Consider the following 18,708-nt stretch of genomic DNA (forward strand, 5'->3'; position numbering starts at 1 on the left):
CTTTTATGCCTTAATATACAATGACGTTTTTTGACATTTTTATGCCATACTATACTATGACGTTTTTTGTCATTTTTATGCCTTACTGTGCTATGTTGTTTTATTCCTTAGCATACTATGAGGTTTTTATAACCTTTTATGCCTTAATATACTATGATGTTTTTTTGACATTTTATGCCATACTATACAATGACGTTTTTTGGCATTTTTATTCCTTCCAATACAATTTCATTTGATTCCTTACCATACTATGAAGTTTTTATGACCTTTTATGCCTTAATATACTATGATGTTTTTTTGACATTTTTATGCCATGCTATACTATGACGTTTTCTGTCATTTTTATGCCATTCTATACAATTTCATTTGATTCCTTACCATACTATGACGTTTTTATGACTTTTTATGCCTTACTTTACTATGTCGTTTTTATGACTTTTTATGTCTTACTGTACTGTGAAGTTTTTATGCCTTACTATACTATGATGTTTTTATGACTTTTTATGCCTTACTTTACTATGTCGTTTTTATGACTTTTTATGTCTTACTATACTATGACGTTTTAATGCCTTACTATACTATCTCGTTTTTATGACTTTTTATGCCTCACTATACTATGATTTTTTTTAGGTTTTTCATGCCTTACTATACTATGACTTTTTTATGACTGTTTATGCCTTACAATGCTATGTTGTTTTCATGCCTTACTATACTATGTCATTTTTATGACTTTTTATGCCTCACTATACTCTGACGTTTTTATGCCTTATTGTACTATGTCGTTTTTATGCCATACTATACTATGTTGTTTTTATAACATTTTATGCCTTACTATACTATAACGTTTTTATGCCTTATTGTAATATGTTGTTTTCATGCCTTACTATACCATGTCTTTTCTATGACTTTTTATGCCTTACTGTACTACATCTTGCACATCTGTGACATTTTATTAATACATGTTCGAGGACTTACTTTAATATGACGTTTTTATAGCCTATTATACTATGATTTAAACATGACATATATGCCGCTATATCAAAAGTCATGTTACCATATATGTCCCGTACAAGAATATATATTATTATGGCATATATACAGTACATCATCTGGATATATGAAGATATAATTGTATAACATATAAAAAATACTCATAATAAATTGTAACTTTAGTAGAACAACATGATTATCAAAATCTCTATTATATTTACAAATTTAATATCAACATACTGACAGGCTTGGGGATGGATATATATTTATTATATAACATATGTCAATCATATAAATAGACATACTAAAATTCATGTTTCTATTAGGTCGAAATATCAATGTATGATATTGTTCCAAAACCGGTTTCATATGTAATTTTTACATATATAGGCTATACCTTAAATATATATATGACTTTACTCCATATGTACATATATTTCATACAGAAATTCAAGACATTTACATATATTACATTTGCATATGTGCACTCCTCAATGTAAATTCAGATCTTATATGTTAACAAACCGTTCGGTTGACGGAATTAAAAAGCCAATCTCTCTCTCTCTCCCTACCAATGGTGAGACCAAACCTACGCCCTTGACACACACACACACACACACACACACACACACACACACACACACACACACACACACACACACACATTGGGAGAGACAGAGGCTTTCAAAACAGAGTAACTCGTCCTCTTCTTTTTCAACATTTAAAAAAAAAAACCTACTGCATCGTTTCCACATCGTCTCTCACAATAAACCAGCTGACTGGAAACCCTGTTGTCGGTCACACTGTAACTACTTCAATGGACTGAGCTCAGTGAGCGGTGTGTGTGTGTTTAGCTCTGTGTGGGACCAGGTCTCTGATGTAGGCAGGCTGATCACAGATCAGATACATGCGCTTCAGATCCATAAACCACCCCCCCTTTTCTCTCTCTTTGTACCCGCCTTTGATCTCGGCGCTGGGTTTGTCCTCGGTCTGCTGCTGCGGCGGCGGCTCTGTGTTGTGTTGTACTGGGCTGGGGCAGCAGCGCTGACATGGTGAGCAGACCGGTGCGGGAAACACACCACCACACCTCTCGCCGGTCTGCTTTCGACTCTTAAGAACCAATACTTTGATCAACAGGCTCCTTTTCTAGCAGGTAAGCTAGTTTCTCATTAGTTTTGGACATTCACAGTTTATGCACTTAACGACAGACGATACGGAGCGAGCATTAGGTTCATTTGGGATTTCAGTAAGACATAAGAACAACAAAACTATAGTCCCGAAATGAATATTTTAAGCATTATAGTATTATTATAGACCACAATTATATATTATACACCACAAAATAAACAGAAGCGATATTGTCGATTTAAAGTCAAGAGTTGATGCGTACAGATTCTCGTAGTCGCTTTACACGTAATGTATGGATATTTTTTTAAACTTTTAGTTATGATAATGGTTACATTGGGACAATATGATGGATTTTTGAGACATTTTTATGTAATGGTCCCATGAGAACACTGAAGTTTTCCCCGTGTAGAGCTATGGAAGCTCAGTGAGCTTCAAGCTGAGGGCTGTACTGTCGCAGCTGCTGACTGATTTTAATCAAAAAACATCAATTCACTCTGCTACAGTTTGGACGCGCATGTGGTCATTGTTTAATCAGTGCTTCATAGCCCATACCTGCTTTATTCGAAAAAAAAATGTGTTTTAAAATGTGTTTAAATCCAGAAAACACTTCTAAAGTTTTCAGGCTGAGAATATCATCATATTCCACACTGCATGACTGTATCATATATATTTTGTATATGCTTGTTATGATTCATCATTGGCACAAGCTATAGGATGTTTACATCCAGTGAAATATTCAAACCCAAGAGTCCATGTTTTTATGTCTGCTAATGGAAATATTCTGGGTGTCTTGGTGTTAATAATCATTATAGAAAAATGTTGTCACCACAGGAAATTTGACCCAACCAAATATGTTTTTATTCTTAATAAATTATTAAGTGTGTACTATAGAGAAGAAACTGTGTAATAATATACTTAAGCTCAATCTTTTATTGTTGTGTCTTTTTTCAGCTGCAAACAGCAAGTTGCCCATCAAAATGGTCTGGGTGCTTCAATACACCTTCTCACTTTTACTAACTGTGCATGTCATATATTCAACTCTGGTAAGTGTTTCATTATATGATGCATTTTGAACATAAGTGTTTATTGTTTTTTATTTTTTTAACAACCTTTTGTTTACCCAAATTGTGTTAATAGGTGTATAGCTCATCTGTTACAGTTTTTGTGTATTGTACAAGGAAGCACATAGTACAGTTTCTCCAGATTCAGATTCAGATCACAGATTCTACAATACCACTGAGTAAATCCCATGTGCTAGGGTGAGATGCGATGGAAATCTCAAAAAAAAGGCTTGCAAGTGGGTGTTGCGTTAAGATTTTTAAAAATCAAATTACTCCTTCTAATCTCATCAAAAATGTAGCCATTTATGCGACGACTCAAAGTTTTTAGTTTTTGCCTAAATTACACACATGCACTTGAACTGCGTTGCATGCCTGTGTAATGCTGTGGGATCTGCAAAGCCCTTGCTGGTGACGCCCTGACAATGCTGTGGATCGTTTTACCTTCATCCACTTCACTGTCCTGATTGATTGTGTTTGCTATCGAGATTGTCGTATCTGCTTTTAATGATCTCCTTATTGTTGCTTTTGACTTAGATTCTGTTCCTGTATCTGTTATGGATAGAAGTGGTGATGAAATACAGGAATCTCTAACTTTCACCAAATGACTATCCCTCTTAGATTCATGTGAAGGCCGAGGAGGAGACCAGAGAATGCAGAGAACAGGAGTACAAGGACCGGTTTGGGAACTGCAAACCCTGCAAGCAGTGTGATGCAGGACAGGAGCTTTCAAAGGTTGGAACAAAATTGTTTTGGACTTATTCTATTTATCACCTCACCTGTATGAACTGAATCTTTTGTTTTAAGAAGATTGGTCTAAAGTGCTGTGTTCACTCAGGAGCATTTTCCACAGAGCCACTAAAAGGAAAAAGTATTGTCACTCGTTTATTTGGGAAATGGAATGTGTAGTAACACAAGGGGTCTACAACAGGTCAGCTGAATCAACTTCCTTAAGATGAAAAAAAAGTTGGATGGATTATTCCTTTGGTAAAAAAAATCCCCACAAAAAAAGGAAAACTGTTGAGTTCATGAAAAGAATGGACAGCACTGTTTAGAAAAGTGTATCTTATCCAGGGAACCAACATTATTTATCACTTCCTCTCTTTCATGTAGAGAACAGCCAAGCTGTTATTAGCTTTTGTAGAACACCGACCCTTCTTTAATCAGTCACACCCATACTTTTGACCTTCTGCAGCTGAATGGCTTCCATTGTTTTTCTCTATTGCACCCTGTCCAACTTATTGTCTTCACTGTTTGAAGCTAGCCATGCCTATGCTTGCTGCTCTCTCGGCTGGGAGTACAGTTTTTTCCACCACCTTAGCCACAGGTTTTTGTGTGCTTTGTACAAACAGGCTTCAATAGTGTCAGTTAAGGTTGGTAAGCAAAGGCTTTCCTCTATGGCAGCAGCTATGCGCCTACTTTTGCAAGTGTAGGCAGTGATGTAAAGGTGAGTAAACTATAATCACCTGTCATTTTGTGGCAAACACTAACATTAAGAAACTCCTACTTTTCTTGGGTTAACAGTAATTGTTGATACACTGCAAAAACCCTCCATCTCAACTAGTCATTTTCTGCCATAAGCAGCTTTGCAGACTATTATTAAGTAAAATACTGAGACAATTCTACTCGGTGAAAAGTGCAGATAGTTGAATCTCATTATTTCTAAAACTGAACATTATAACCTTCATGAATGTAGGATTTATTGCAGGACTGAGACTAGACTAATTAGGTGAACCTAATAAACCTGGTGCATATGATATACACCCGATGTATACCTGTTATATTCTATTATAAAATCAAAGATACTGATTGGGCCGAAGAATAGAAGATAGACTCAACTGTTTGCAAAATGTCTCCAGAGACAGATTTTTGCCCTAATAACTTAGTTTCAGTTTATTTTATTATACTGTAAAGTATACTTTTATATCATAAAAAGTAATGATAACCTTAAATGAACAATATTCAGCACATAAAATGGCTGATAAATTGACTTTGGGTGGGTTTACACTCCACTACATCTTTGAGTACTGATGAGAAAACTCTGTGTCACCCTTGACATCTGTTGCACACATGCATTTAAGCCCAGTTGCCTTTAATCTCAGTACACACAGACATGTACTCTGTGGTTGGTAGTACGCTTCAGTAGTCCTCATGTTCCTCTGCCAGCTCAACAGGCATGAATGCTGCTAGCCACCCTGGGGTCCTAGTTAATAATTGGCTGCCTCATTCTTTCTCTGAAGGTAGCGGGATGCCGGCTCACATTGGAGACCTATGCCTGCACTCAGAGAAAGTTTCCCAGAGAAAGAACTTCTGATCTGAGCTCTGTGTAACCAAGACAGTCTGTCCATATTCTGAAAGGCACGACCGAGTGTTGGGAGGGAAGCAGACTTTTGGAGTCCCTCTGTGCAGCTGCCATAGAGATCCCAGAGGAATGTGGCCCAGTTTGCCTCTGGAAGCTGCTCTGAGGCGGGCTGACAAACATCAATTAGCCCCTCCACACTAACTGTAGCTAAAAGAACCACCCACACAGAGGGAACGTCCATTAAAACCAGTTATTGTTTTCATCTCAAACATATTTCATTCTAGGGTTCATTCATTGTAAGTAACTTAGTCTCTTATGTTGCATGAAGGAGAAGGGGGGAATCGCTTTCCAGTGCATGCTGGAAAACTGCCAGTGGCAAAAAAGGCAGGAACACAACTTTGATGTGTCAACATCTTGTAGTATGTAGCAAGAGTGTAACATTTCCTTCAGCCACACTCCCAGGGCAAAGGACTTCTGAATGGTACTGGCTAAAGAGAGAGTCACAGTTATAATAGTGCATTCTCAGCAGAAGGGTCAAAATCACAGTGGTCAGACATCAGTTATTCTTGTCTAAAGAAGTCAGGCAGAAACAAAAGTTTCAGAAAGTGTAATAGAGTGAGGGAAACAAGGGAGTAAAAGTGTGTTTTGTCCCACACAGAACTCTGCTCTAATGAACTATTTTCTGCATTGTTTCATTACCAGATCAGATGACTGACTGCCCCCCTTGTGATTCCCTCCTAATCTCAAAAATATCTCTGCGTCTGAACATGCTTCAGGTCCCAGCCAGCTCACCCCCTCTCTCCACTCCACACGGCTGTTATACTTGGCAATCTCACCCAAACTAGATCAGGAGATAGGATAGGGAAACAGGGTTTTTAAGCATCCGCTTTTTTTTAATGGCTCTGAGGTGAAACCACCTTAAAGTAAATTCTAAAATTTGAGGGACTGCTGTTAATTTTTGTTCATGATATTTTTTTCATGCAGTTTTCATTCTTGGCTACATCCTTGGTAGAGTTCTCCCCAATCTTATCTTGTACATTTGAGTAGTTGACACAAATAATCATAAATTGTACCTTAAGAGAAACATAAAAATATTTTCTCTCAGCTGCCAGCAGATGTATAATGGGGAATTAACTTCTAACCTCTGTTTTATGTGTGTTTTGTGGTATTTTGTGCCATGTACACACCCTGAAAATATGGTCTTTTCAGGGAGGTTTAACAGATTGAATATGTATTCTTTTGTTGATACTGGTTGGCTTCTTTATGGTAATTTATTGTTGGAAAAGGCTTATACATTGTGTACTCACCTATCCATATAATGATAACTTCAGCATCACAGATTACCACAGAGTATAGTCTTTCTTTTAGCTGCTAAACGAGTCTGAGTCAGTGCAGGGTGTCCGCTCTGCAGAGCTTTGTTAGGGGAGATAAAAGAAGAAAGAGATCACTCCTTGATGTTCTGTATGGCCTGGATCAGAGGGGCAGAAGTTGGCTCCATTTTCCTTTTGTTTCAGTGCTCTGATCTGCTCATGTGTATGTGGCATCAGTCCCCATCCAGCCATGTGGTGCCCCATGGACAGAGCTTGTGCCAGTCCTGGGCTTAGTGGGAATGAATTGTCCCTGGGCCTCTTCCTTCATGTGGAAGAGGGTCACAGAATCAATATGAGGTAACTTGTGGTGGCTAGACCTACTACACTTTCTTAATGACTAGTTCATTTTCGGGGTTTAGTGCTGTGACAGTTTATCTGCCTCCCCTGCCTTAGTCTGATTCTTTTTCTTGAGAGAGGCAAGATAATGGCTTGCAACTCCAAGTCTTCTTTATTTTGACTTTCCCCTCTTTTATCACTCATCACCCCCCCACCCCCACCCCCTCTCTCTCTTTCTCTGTGTTTCTCTGCCCCCCACCACCTCCACTGTTCACCCTGCCCTGCTGAAGAGCAAAGCCTTATATGGAGAGTTCATAACAACAGCTGCAAAAGTCCAGCCCTAGACGGTCCACCTCGGCCTGGCCTGGCCCAAGGGTTCAGTGTCAGGCTCACATGTGTTTGGCTGGAACGACTGAATTCCTCATCTTCTAGCCCGACTGTGCGGTGCCATCACACGATCACATCTTTGCCTCTAACCTCCCTTTTAATTCCTTGCCAGCCAGCCTGTTTCCCCAAACCCAACCCCCATATCAGACTCTTGTGCCCACATTCCAGCAGGACTGCATGCCCAGGCAGTGAAATGGGACACGGGCGAAGAGAGAAGAGAAGAGAGAAGCCCTGTTTGAAGCTGACCTTCACTTTAATGATATATGAGCAACCCCACCCCTTCCCCTTCTATCCTCCTGGCTTTGGATTGCAGTGTGGCAACACCGGACAACAGGAGGGCAGCTGCTGTGGAGCTGATAATGAATGATCAATGTATGATGTCATCCCTGCAGGGTCTTCTCACTCAGTGTGGTGTACAGTAATATCAGCTGTCATGTAAATGTCAGTTTGTCATTGAGGTCACCAACCTTCCAATATAATTCGAGGGGATGTGACAGTGACAGAGATCCAATTAGAAAAGAGACATAACAAGACTAACATTGGCAGATGGAAATGAGCAGCTGGAATAATGATTAGAATTAAATAAATTAAATGATTTGTGGTTAATTCAGTGTCAGGATTGAGTTCCTGTCACCAAAAAAATGTAATTTTGCTGAGTTAATCTGACACTGAAATATGTAAAACTCATACAACCAAACATGATATAGACTTGATCTTCTGTCTTTAGTCATAGAAAAGAATACATTCATCTTATATTTCATGTTCTTAAAAATATCGGTCAGAATTCAGATTTTGATCGGTCCAGGTGAACAAAATCTCAAAAGGTTGTTTAGAATTAGATCACTCACACGGTAGTCTGAAGCTGTGCTTTTTAAGTGCACTTTCAATTGTTGAACACAAAAGAGTATTCATCTTATTTTCTCCATATACCTCTCCATAATCCTTACCCCCTTCCTGAAGCGTTTCCTTTGCTTGCTGGCCTCTCAATCAACGGGACACTCACTGAGTCTGCTTGGAGAGGGAGTCACACAAAAACACAGCAATAAACTTGCAATAATACAACAGTGGGTGTCCTCCAGGGCCTTTATTATTCAAATGTCTGGCCTTTCTGGGTCTTGCAGCGGAAGGCTGCTCATTCATACAGAGAGAGTCAGGGAGATTATTGCCAGTGTAAAATGGACTCTCAAAAGAGGCAGGCCATTGTTCTCTTCTGATCCTTCGAGCCAATATCATTCTTTAATTCCAGACCCCCGGTAGTCCACATTCAAGCCCCCTTTTCACCAGCTGCACATCACCCAAACCACCGACCCCACCTCTTACCCGGTGTATTTCTCCCGTTAATCCCCCCAGGAATGTGGCTTTGGTTATGGAGAGGATGCCCGGTGCGTGCCCTGCCGGAGCAGTCGCTTCAAAGAGGACCGGAGCCTGCAGAAGTGCAAGCCCTGCTTGGACTGTGGACTCATCAACCGCTTCCAGAAGGGCAACTGCTCTACCACCAGCAACGCTGTGTGTGGTGACTGTCTGCCGGGGTGAGAGGAGAGACACAAATGCACCAGACACCAGACACTTGTATTAATTATGAAAATTATTTTACAAGAATAGCCTGACGAAGAAGAGAAACATGTTACAACAAACCATTATCAGAGTGTATATGTTTGCTGCTCATGACAGTTTTGAAGGTTAAAACATGTGATTTTGTGTCTTCAACAGATATTACAGGAAAACAAAACTAAGTGGTTTCCAAGACATGGAGTGTATACCCTGTGGGGACCCTCCGCCTCCTTATGAGCCTCACTGTAAGCACCTTTCCTTTCTTTTACCTCTTCTAAATGTTGGCCAGACATCACTGGCACATTTTGTTAAATGTTCTCATGAATATAGGCTATTCATCCCAATCCACAATAGGTGATGTTTTAAGATGAAACAACAGGGATACTGTTGTGTAAAAGCAAACACCACCACACTATTGAAACCCTGGCCAAGTGCTACTAGAACCAAAACTCAAGCAGCAGTGCCACAACAAAGCCTATACACACAAAACATGCCAGCACAAGGTCCTTGGAGTAACCAGAACCACAGCCTTTAAAGGGTGGAGCAAGCCATAGTTCATTCACTAAGTCTCACTGAGCCAAGCAGCTATGCTATATGTGAAAATAAATGCTTGGATTTATAAGCTGAGCAGTTGAAAAGCTGAAATGGATACCATTAACATAATAGTGGATTTGCCAACACTGGATTATATTAGCTCAGAACATGTCACTCATTTTCAGCACTCAATTTGGATTAAATGAACAAACTTCCTTGGACAAAACCTCCATTGATTTTTCCAGACAAAATCTCAATAGCATGTCATGAACTGCTGCACTGTTCTACATGTTTGTGATTAAGTACCAGAGTAAACACATCAGGGAGTGTGTTGGTTCAAGCAGCATAATTTATTACCTTTTGTACAGGTCCGTTATGCTAAAAGGAGGCACGAGGTGTGCTACAATACGTTCACAAAACAGGGCTCACATTCCAGTGGACTACACATCCAATTAACATCTTTCTTCCGGCCATTATAAGTAGTTAAGTAGAACCTTATGATTTCAGGTTTCCACATAAAACCAACAGGCGACTGAACTTATACCTTTGGTAATTGAGTGTGACTTCCTGATGGCAGAGGAGGCTGCAGCTGTTTCTGTGGAGGCTTTTGGCAGCATGAGCATCAGAGCAGACCGAGCCAGGGTTAGCACCCCTGTGTTAAATAAATGGAGACAGCTCTGAGCTATCAGACAACTAAAAAAAAATAGTTTGCTCCTTGTTTACAAGCCCTAAATGTAAAGATGATTCATGATTTCATCAAACCATCTACTGTTTGTTTGGTTTTTATTGTAGTGTCTTTCTCAGTCTTGATTTCTTTTCATATGTATATTGTTGCAAGCGGCATTACTGTTTTTGTAATGAACACCAGCCTTGGGACAATTGGCCTCCCTCTGCTCATTTTTCCATCTGTGCAGCTTCCCGTTTTGATACTGGAGGAGGCCTGTGAAACAAAATGGCCATTGTGTCTGAGAACATAGCTGGTAGTTAGCTCCTACAGGGACTCTCAGTGGAGCATTTCCAAATGTTTGAAAGTCTTGCTCCCTCCCTCCAGTGTTATCTTGAGGCGGGTGGTGAAAACTTAAAGGGCAGATCATTCTAATAGGCCACACTGGCCCGGGGCAACGGTGCAGCTGTGCAGGGGAGGCAGTCACCGTCTGGGGTGGACTGTAAATCTTAAACCACCCCTCCTCTCTTCTCCTCCCTTTCCCCTAGTGGCTTTTTGGAGTGGAGTAAAAACGAGATTGTGTTTTATGGATTCCTTTAGCCTCTTTAATGTGTTTCATCTGCTTGAGTTTTTCACTGTCACGGTAGATCACAGAGAGCTGATGAGGCCATACTAACACATACAGGCATGCAGACAGATACATGCACACACACATGCACAGTGGCACTCACACAAGTAGAAAGAATACTATCTGCTCTTTGTAGCTTATCCCTTTTTTGCCATTACTACTATTTCCAACCAGAGACACACAGAAGTGAGATAGTCATCTTATCTCCTGGGTCAGTGTAAAGAGAAACAATGGTGTAGGTTTGAAATGCAGCCATAAGACATCAGTTATCCTTGATATCTTAGGCAGGCTATCGCAGCTTTCTCAAGTGAAATATTTCAAGAAATGGAGCAAATTCTGGAGAGCAGTTTTACATGCTTTTTAGATACAACAGAGCTCCTAGTGAGGACTAGCCAAAAGAAACATGATCCAACAAACCTCTGTCCCTCCTGATAACCTCACTGCTCCATCGTGTAACGTATTCGCTCTTGCGGCATCCTCACTGACTTCAAAGCTGTATGCAATCAGCTCTCACCACAAACGGCGCAAAACACACCGGGCTGGCAAGGAACAGGAAACATTCCTAACTACTATTGCCTGCCAACAGTTCAAACCAGAGCCTTTCAATATTCAAAAGCATGTTCACCAAAGTCACTTAAAGGTCAACAGCTGAAATGATGATGGTTTATCCTCACTGCTGTCCTAATCAGTTTGCAATTATCAAAACACAGCCTCACAGCAGTAATGATATTTGGTGTTGCCACATTACAAGAAGTGATATCGTAAAATCACAGCATGTTGGGGGTTGCGCTTCTGGAGACATCCAATTTTTTATTTGAAATAATGCAAAATGGTGATTCAATAAGTTGTCAGTTGTACCTGCTTCAATTGCACCAGTACAATAAGTCATAGACCCTAAAAGTTAAAAACTCTTTATATATATATATATATATATAATTAGAATATATAGAATATATTTGAATCTGGTGAAGCTATTCTAGACCAGACATCCATGTGAATGCTCTCAAAATAATAGAAGAAACTGAACTTATGATCAAAGATTTGAGGGAATAACAGATGATAAAATGGACATCTCCTTGAATTAAAACTCTCATGCATTTCATATTCTGTCTGAAATTGTATCAAATCAAATTGGCAGTAAAGCTGTTACATTTCCATATCTTTGAAAGCCAGAGGAAAGTGGTCAACAGTTAATTTTCGTGTTTATGTCATGCTAACGAAACAAAAACTTTGCTGATGCCTTCATTGCATCTCATGTGACAACTTAGTAAAAATGCTCAATCCAAGGCTCTTGGTATAGATTTATAAATTCAGGAGTAAACCATTGTAAATGTCTTTTCATGAAATAGAAGTCACTGTTTTCACTGCTCTTAGCTGTGTACACTGAAGAATACTACATTATTTTCTGTTATTGAGAGTTCTGGATAAGACAGTGCTCAGTTCTGCCAAAGAACCTCTTGAAAGGGTTTTTTACAGACCACAGTCAAAGATCCTTCAGAGGCGTAAAGAAGTGCTTCTTTTATTTGGAGTATGTGGTGTTCCATAAAGTCAACAGGCAGGGAGTCTGTGAAAGGCTGTGGTTTATTGGTCTGGTTTGTGTGAAGATAATATCAGCAGGTGAGCTCTCCTCAATGGACCAGTGTTTATCTGTGTTTGCTGCAGCTGCTGGGCCTCTGATAACAGACTGCCTTTGTGTTGCCGGGCAGATGATGCTCACCTCGGATGAATTCAATTTGACCCTGACAATGAAAACCAAATGTAAACATGATGGTCAGATGTTACATCTGTGAATTAACAATATAGTCAAGATTGTGTATATGAAAATTACATAGGGATTGCTAATTTGACAAACTCAAATATAAAATCTGGTGGTTTTACTGTTTTTACACTGTTTTTAATAGATAAATATATTTTCTATATACAATGTATTATTATTTTTAAGAGAATACCACTGAATGTGATTTAGTGTTCATATATGACTCCACAGGTGATACTTTGTTGCTCAATATAACCAGTGGGATTACATCCAAATAAAAACTAAAAACTAAAGCTTCATTGAACACCGAGCCTTTTAGTACAAATACCCTTATATAAACTTCAAATTATTTAGAGCAGCTGCAATGATTCTTGCTGTTGGCTCTTGTAACAGTTTTTAAGATCTGGTACTGGAATGGCAATATTTTTTAATAACAGGTAATAAGTCATGTTGTTGACAGTATTTACTTTTCAGTGCGTATACCACAATGTTCCTTTACTTTGCCCTCTGGGTCAAACCAAGTTTTGGAGAGCTGCTTTGAGTTTTTCCTCTTTTTTTTTCTCTCTTAGAAGGAATGTTAAAATACCCTTATCCCCTATCATGGCTGGATAAAAAAATGTTTACATTGCATAACAAAGAGCTCCTGGATGTGAAAAGGTTGAAACCAGTTCCCATGATTAATATACTGAAACGCAAACAGCAGGGCTCATTGAAAAAGTCATTCATTATATTTGCCATAATCATAAAACATTCTCTCACAATTAGTTTTTTCCCTGCATTTTGTTAACTGGTCACTCTGTTTCACAGTGTCAGTACAGCATACTTTCACTGTTTGCTCTGTATTAACCTGCACCGTCTCTATCACACATTGATGATTGAAGCAAATTATGTTTGATTGCCGATAATGATCAGAGACAATTACACGTACATGGCCTCAGAGAGAAATGTCACTCAGTTTGAGAATTCAGGCATGCTACTCTTTTTTTCTCCAACTCCCTCTTAAAGCTACAAACCAAAGAGCTGGGGTTGTTGTCATGTGGAATATGCAGCTCTCTCGCTGATGTATCACAGCTCTCCAATGTCTCAGTCATCACACACAATGTCGGGATAGTCGCAGACTACTGTTTCTTTGTATATAACTTCTGTAATAATAGCTGCGGAAGATTGGCAATGTGCTGCTGCACATAATAATAGTTTAGAATTTTTATAATTCATTTCTCCATATCAAAATGTTATCTTAATGTAATGGTTCAGTCTCAGCCTGCAGTCAGAAAAAAACTTGTTTCTTATCCATACGATGCCACCATATTTCTACAGAACCAGAAAGTGTAGCTGTTTTAATTTTAAACCATACATCACCAATCAGGAAATACAATATTCTATTCATTCAACACACTAGTGATTTCTCTCCAACACTAACGCCTTTCTCCTGAGTATGTATCATCTGATTGTGATTTTATTACCTTTGTCATGTTGTGCTGCTCTTAGTTTACATTTGGATCACAGATTGTGTCTTCATCTCTGATGAGTGTTTGAAAGGATAATTACATGTAACAGAAGCCAAAATTTTCAAACAACAGTGCCAGTTCATCTGTCTTACATTGTGATATTAAGCGTTAAGCTGTATTAAACCCTGATGTTCTGTATTTGTGGGAACTTGTATAATGAGCAGCATTCTTGGGGCCAAAAGTCTTTACATGAGAGAGTGTGTGATGGGTCCTGAAGGCAGGGCAAACAGTGACATCACGGTTCCCCTCAGGCAGGATAAGAACCGTACCAGCGGCTTAATCGTGAAATCAGTACATGTGCACACAACTCACCACCACAGACACAATAACACACAGAAGCATAAATACATTCCTGACTGTTGCTCGCCGTCACATATACACTCGTATCTTGCCTGCACCTCACAAGAGATTAGTTGTTGTGTCTAAAACCCTCAAATAAGTTTAGTCTAATATTGATTCAACTCATCACTTTGCTATAAGCTGCTAACGTCTACTGTTATATGGTTTATCAATCAAAGAAACTGTGAACATTTCATACCTTAATGTTTATCTGTACTTCACATTCCTCTCTGTCCACAGGCAGTGGGCGAGTGAACCTGGTGCCGCTGCCCTCAGTGGTGACCAGCCCACGGGACATGGCCCTGGCCGCGGTCATCTGCAGCGCTCTGGCCACTGTGCTGCTGGCCCTGCTGGTCCTGTGTGTCATCTACTGCAAGAGACAGCTGCTGGAGAAGAAGCCCAGTGGTGAGTCACAACACCTGGAAGCACTGTATTCAACAAAACATTTAAATCTGAGAAAGATTTTGTAGAATTAAGACAATTAAGACAAAGGAGAGGCACAAGAGCTGGGATTTTGATTCAGCAGTGATTAGATGAATCAGAGCAGGAAGTTTTAAAACCAGAGCAGAGGCCTAAAGATAGGTTCATATTTTAGGGCCAAAAAGACTTTTCGTGCCCCACTATGACTGCTTTCTATAGACACAGTTTTCTTTTCCACAAGCCAGGTTTGCATGTGGTTCTATGCAGCGAGCAGTGAACTTTGAACAGTCCTCCCCAGGTGCCAGTGAATTCCCAGTACAATTTGTACTCTGGTCAAGACTTCCAAAATAAAGGAAAAGCTCATGACTATATATTCCAAAATTTATTTTCTTATACAACATCATTAGAAATACCAAACAGTGAAGATAAGGTGGTGATAAGCTATCTGGATTATACCACTTGTGCTATTCACCTGTGTGCTTTGAGGTGTGCTGAGCAGGCAGCTGCATGGAAGCCGTCGTTTGAAGCACATTTTCTTTGTTGGTTTTTTAGGCCTCTGCAGAGGCTTCAATGCTTTTAACTGTACATTTAATGAGTGAAGTGCAAGAGCTGAATATATAAAGCAGTTATATAGAATTTATAAAGAAGAGTATATATAGGTGAGCATGATTTCAATGTTCTTTTCTTAACTACACAACTACACAGACAGAGTGCCAGTTCATCTGTCATGTCCCGTGTTAAGCCTTATTAAACCCTGATGTTGCATATTTGTGGGAACTTGTAAAATGAGCAGCATTCTTCAGGCCAAAAATGTTTGAGTGTGTGAAACATCCCAGGGCAAAGAATTAATGACATCATTTTTCCCTGGTAAACTCACCTAAAACAAAGAGCATGGTACAAGTTACCAAGGCGTTACCAGTTATGTTTTTTTAGTGTGTGTAAAGTGAATGCATGAGTTAAATATTTTGTCAGTAGTTCCACTCAGTCCAAACACGCACCCCACCCTTCACCCAAGCTGCTACAAAATGCTAACACAGTTGTTTTTTAAATTATACAAAGGAATTTTAATCGGCCTCATGGACCCGAGGGTTGTGAGGCATTGCCCAACTCATACAAGAGCGTGTAAGTTTAGTCAGATAGTCCGGAGCTCTGCAAGAAAATCCCCTTCCAGACTGGTTTCTGTTATTATTCTTAGTAGGAGTGTGGCAAAAGTAGAAGGGTACCACCTTCCAATAAGACAAAGGTTTTACAAGCTGTAACTAATGGATTTATTAATAGTTAATAAATCATTTACTAATACATAAAAGCTCAGCTATAAGCATCACTAAATATAAATGTTGGGTTGTTTATCCCTTTTGTTTGCTACTGAAGCCATTACTAAATGCCTAAAAGGTTGTTGATAAATGCATTTGGTAGTCATGCAGTTCAAACAGTCAAGGAAATTTTTCACAACTGTGCAATTGAGAAGTTGCTTTAATGGCTTAGTGCTGTTAATGCCATTCATTTATAAAGCTTTTGTGAAAGATACCTTATTATTATTAAAGTGGTACCAGTAGGTCTGTGCTGTACTGGGCCAAGAGTTGTTGTATGTCTCCGTGGCTGACTGTCCTCCAACATGTTTCCTCAGCAGCCTCTCTGAGGTCACAGGACTGTCCGTACAGTGGGGCAGAGCTTTCCTGCCTGGACCCCCGCTGGCTACATGACTTTCCCCAGAGACCCTGCTGCCAGTGTCACCTGGGTCCCGGACACACCTGCGGTAAGTTCAGATCAACAAGATTTTATACTGCAGCTGTTTTTTTTTTGACACTTTAAAATTCACGCAAACTGCTCATAAAGCCACAATCACACTCACTTTTGACTATAAGGATAAGTATTGTATTCTGAATTCAGCAGTTCACTGCCACGTTGCCTTAACATCCCTTTAGATTTAAACAAGCACTTCAGATGTTGAGGAGAATGTACTAAGACTTATGTGTATGATGTTCAGGTCCAGTCCACCTGATCCCATCTCTGTGCTGTGATGAGAGCAGCAGTCTGGGCCGCAGCCAGGACAACAGTCCCTTCCAGTCCCAGACGAGCCTCAGTGACGGGTAAGGGGAAAATTCTGCAGCAAATTTATCCCCACCAGGAACAAAACGACATTAAATTGTAATTTTTTCATGTAATAATATCTTTCATCAATAATTGGGTGGCGAAATCGAATGGAGAAAGATGGATGAACAGCTGTTGATAAACTCCATATTGCATGTAGTACATTATTACTGAACTGTTTGGTGAATACCTGTGTTCAAATGGCCAGGCGACCATGACTGCAAACATTTTTCAGCCCAGAGGGAAACTGGAAACTCTGGACCACGCTCTGCTCAAACATTAACCTTCCAACAAACACTATAAAAATTCAATCATACAAACACTTTCGTGCCTCTGTAATGTAATTACAATTCCAGTAATCCAGCTGTTCAACTATATTTACAGTAGTTCATTGCAGGTTATTACATTGTACACAATAAATCATGTAAAGTAAGGTCCATACTTGAAAAAACTGACGGTAAAAGAACTTGACACAGTGTCATTCCCCATCAGCTAGTGGTTAGCACATCTATAGAGAACCAGGGAACAATAGGCAGGAAAACACATAATGGCTGTCCTTCTGCCTCAGGGGCAGTGTTCTCATTTCTGTTACTGTTCAAGGTGCTGTAGACATAATTTAACGTGCGTAATGACTTTGAAGTCTTTGAAGTGCTGGGAACAACCAGAGATATCTTTCATAAATAAAACACCACAGGGTGTGGCTGTGAACAGAGATTCAGGGTGATAATAACCACACCTTTCTATAATATGCTGCCCCAGAAATACACACCTGGATGAGGAGGGCGCTCCGATGCAGCTGGAAGGACATCCAGAGTCTGTCTCTGCAGAGGCTGGTGGGATGATGGGGAGCTCAGAGCTTGCAGAAAGAATGAAGGTGGAAGAGGAAGAGGATTGTGAGGGTGACGAGGAAGAAGAAGGATGCAGATCAAGGGAGAATTCACCTGAGAGGACGTCACAGAGCTACAGTGAAGCTGCAACAGATGCACTTCTTCCCAAACAGCAACCACCAACTTAGGAAGGTGAGTCCCTACAGCTCTTTCATGCACAACAGAAATCACATCACAGGTTGTAAGCCAGTGTTACTCATAAATGTTTTTGTTGGTGCATTAAGACACTCCCTTGACATTTAAGATTAGTTGCCTCAGAGAAAAATGCCAAATGATCCTCAATATCTTTATTATTTAATTGAAGTGCCAAGAAGAAATCACATGGCCTCTCCCACTGCAGAAAACATAGATAAGTTTAGATTAATTCAATACTAAAGTCTGGCTGAGAGTTACCATTTAAAATTGCACTGTTTTACTCATTCCTACAAACTTTAAGAGACTGAGTCTGTGAAAGAAGATTCAACTTCTCTCAAACTACTGCATGCAATTTTTCTGCAAAGGAAACCCAATAATAATCTCGGATGTCCTTTTTAAGGACTGGAACATTGCTCTGTGTGTGTGTCCATGAAGAGCAGCTGGTAAAAGAGACAAGAGATAGCACGAGTTCTTTGATGTAGACAAGACTATCCTGTTTTAAGTCGGCCCCTGGCTGGCTCTGGGTAGATACGTTACTAATCACTGCGTGTCTGTGTTCCTCTTCCTGCTCTCTTTCCAGGATGACATGGACTACTTTGGCTCATGTTCCACCCTTGAACCACCCTGGACTCAACAACAGCCGCAGCCAGATCCCGTTTCAGATTACTCACCAGCTCTCACCCA

At 39.8% G+C, this 18,708-nt stretch overlaps 1 protein-coding gene across 2 annotated transcripts; it reads left to right on the plus strand.

The window, feature by feature from the left end:
- Nucleotides 1-1,964: 1,964 nt before the first annotated feature.
- Nucleotides 1,965-18,707, plus strand: LOC111239093 (tumor necrosis factor receptor superfamily member 19-like). Of its 2 annotated transcripts, none has more exons than XM_022768869.1 (10): nucleotides 1,965-2,143; nucleotides 3,070-3,161; nucleotides 3,798-3,911; nucleotides 8,862-9,040; nucleotides 9,222-9,307; nucleotides 14,732-14,896; nucleotides 16,539-16,667; nucleotides 16,899-17,001; nucleotides 17,762-18,021; nucleotides 18,605-18,707. In XM_022768869.1, the coding sequence occupies exons 2-9, from the start codon at nucleotides 3,096-3,098 to the stop codon at nucleotides 18,015-18,017; spliced, it is 1,098 nt and encodes a 365-aa protein (XP_022624590.1). In that variant the 5' UTR covers nucleotides 1,965-2,143; nucleotides 3,070-3,095; the 3' UTR covers nucleotides 18,018-18,021; nucleotides 18,605-18,707. The 2 variants fall into 2 exon arrangements, with proteins under 2 accessions (XP_022624590.1, XP_022624592.1); XM_022768871.1 differs by having other exon boundaries at nucleotides 16,542-16,667.
- Nucleotide 18,708: the final 1 nt, after the last annotated feature.

The sequence above is a fragment of the Seriola dumerili genome, unplaced genomic scaffold, assembly GCF_002260705.1.
Source record: "Seriola dumerili isolate Sdu_G_001 unplaced genomic scaffold, Sdu_1.0 BDQW01001888.1, whole genome shotgun sequence".
NCBI lineage: Eukaryota > Metazoa > Chordata > Actinopteri > Carangiformes > Carangidae > Seriola > Seriola dumerili.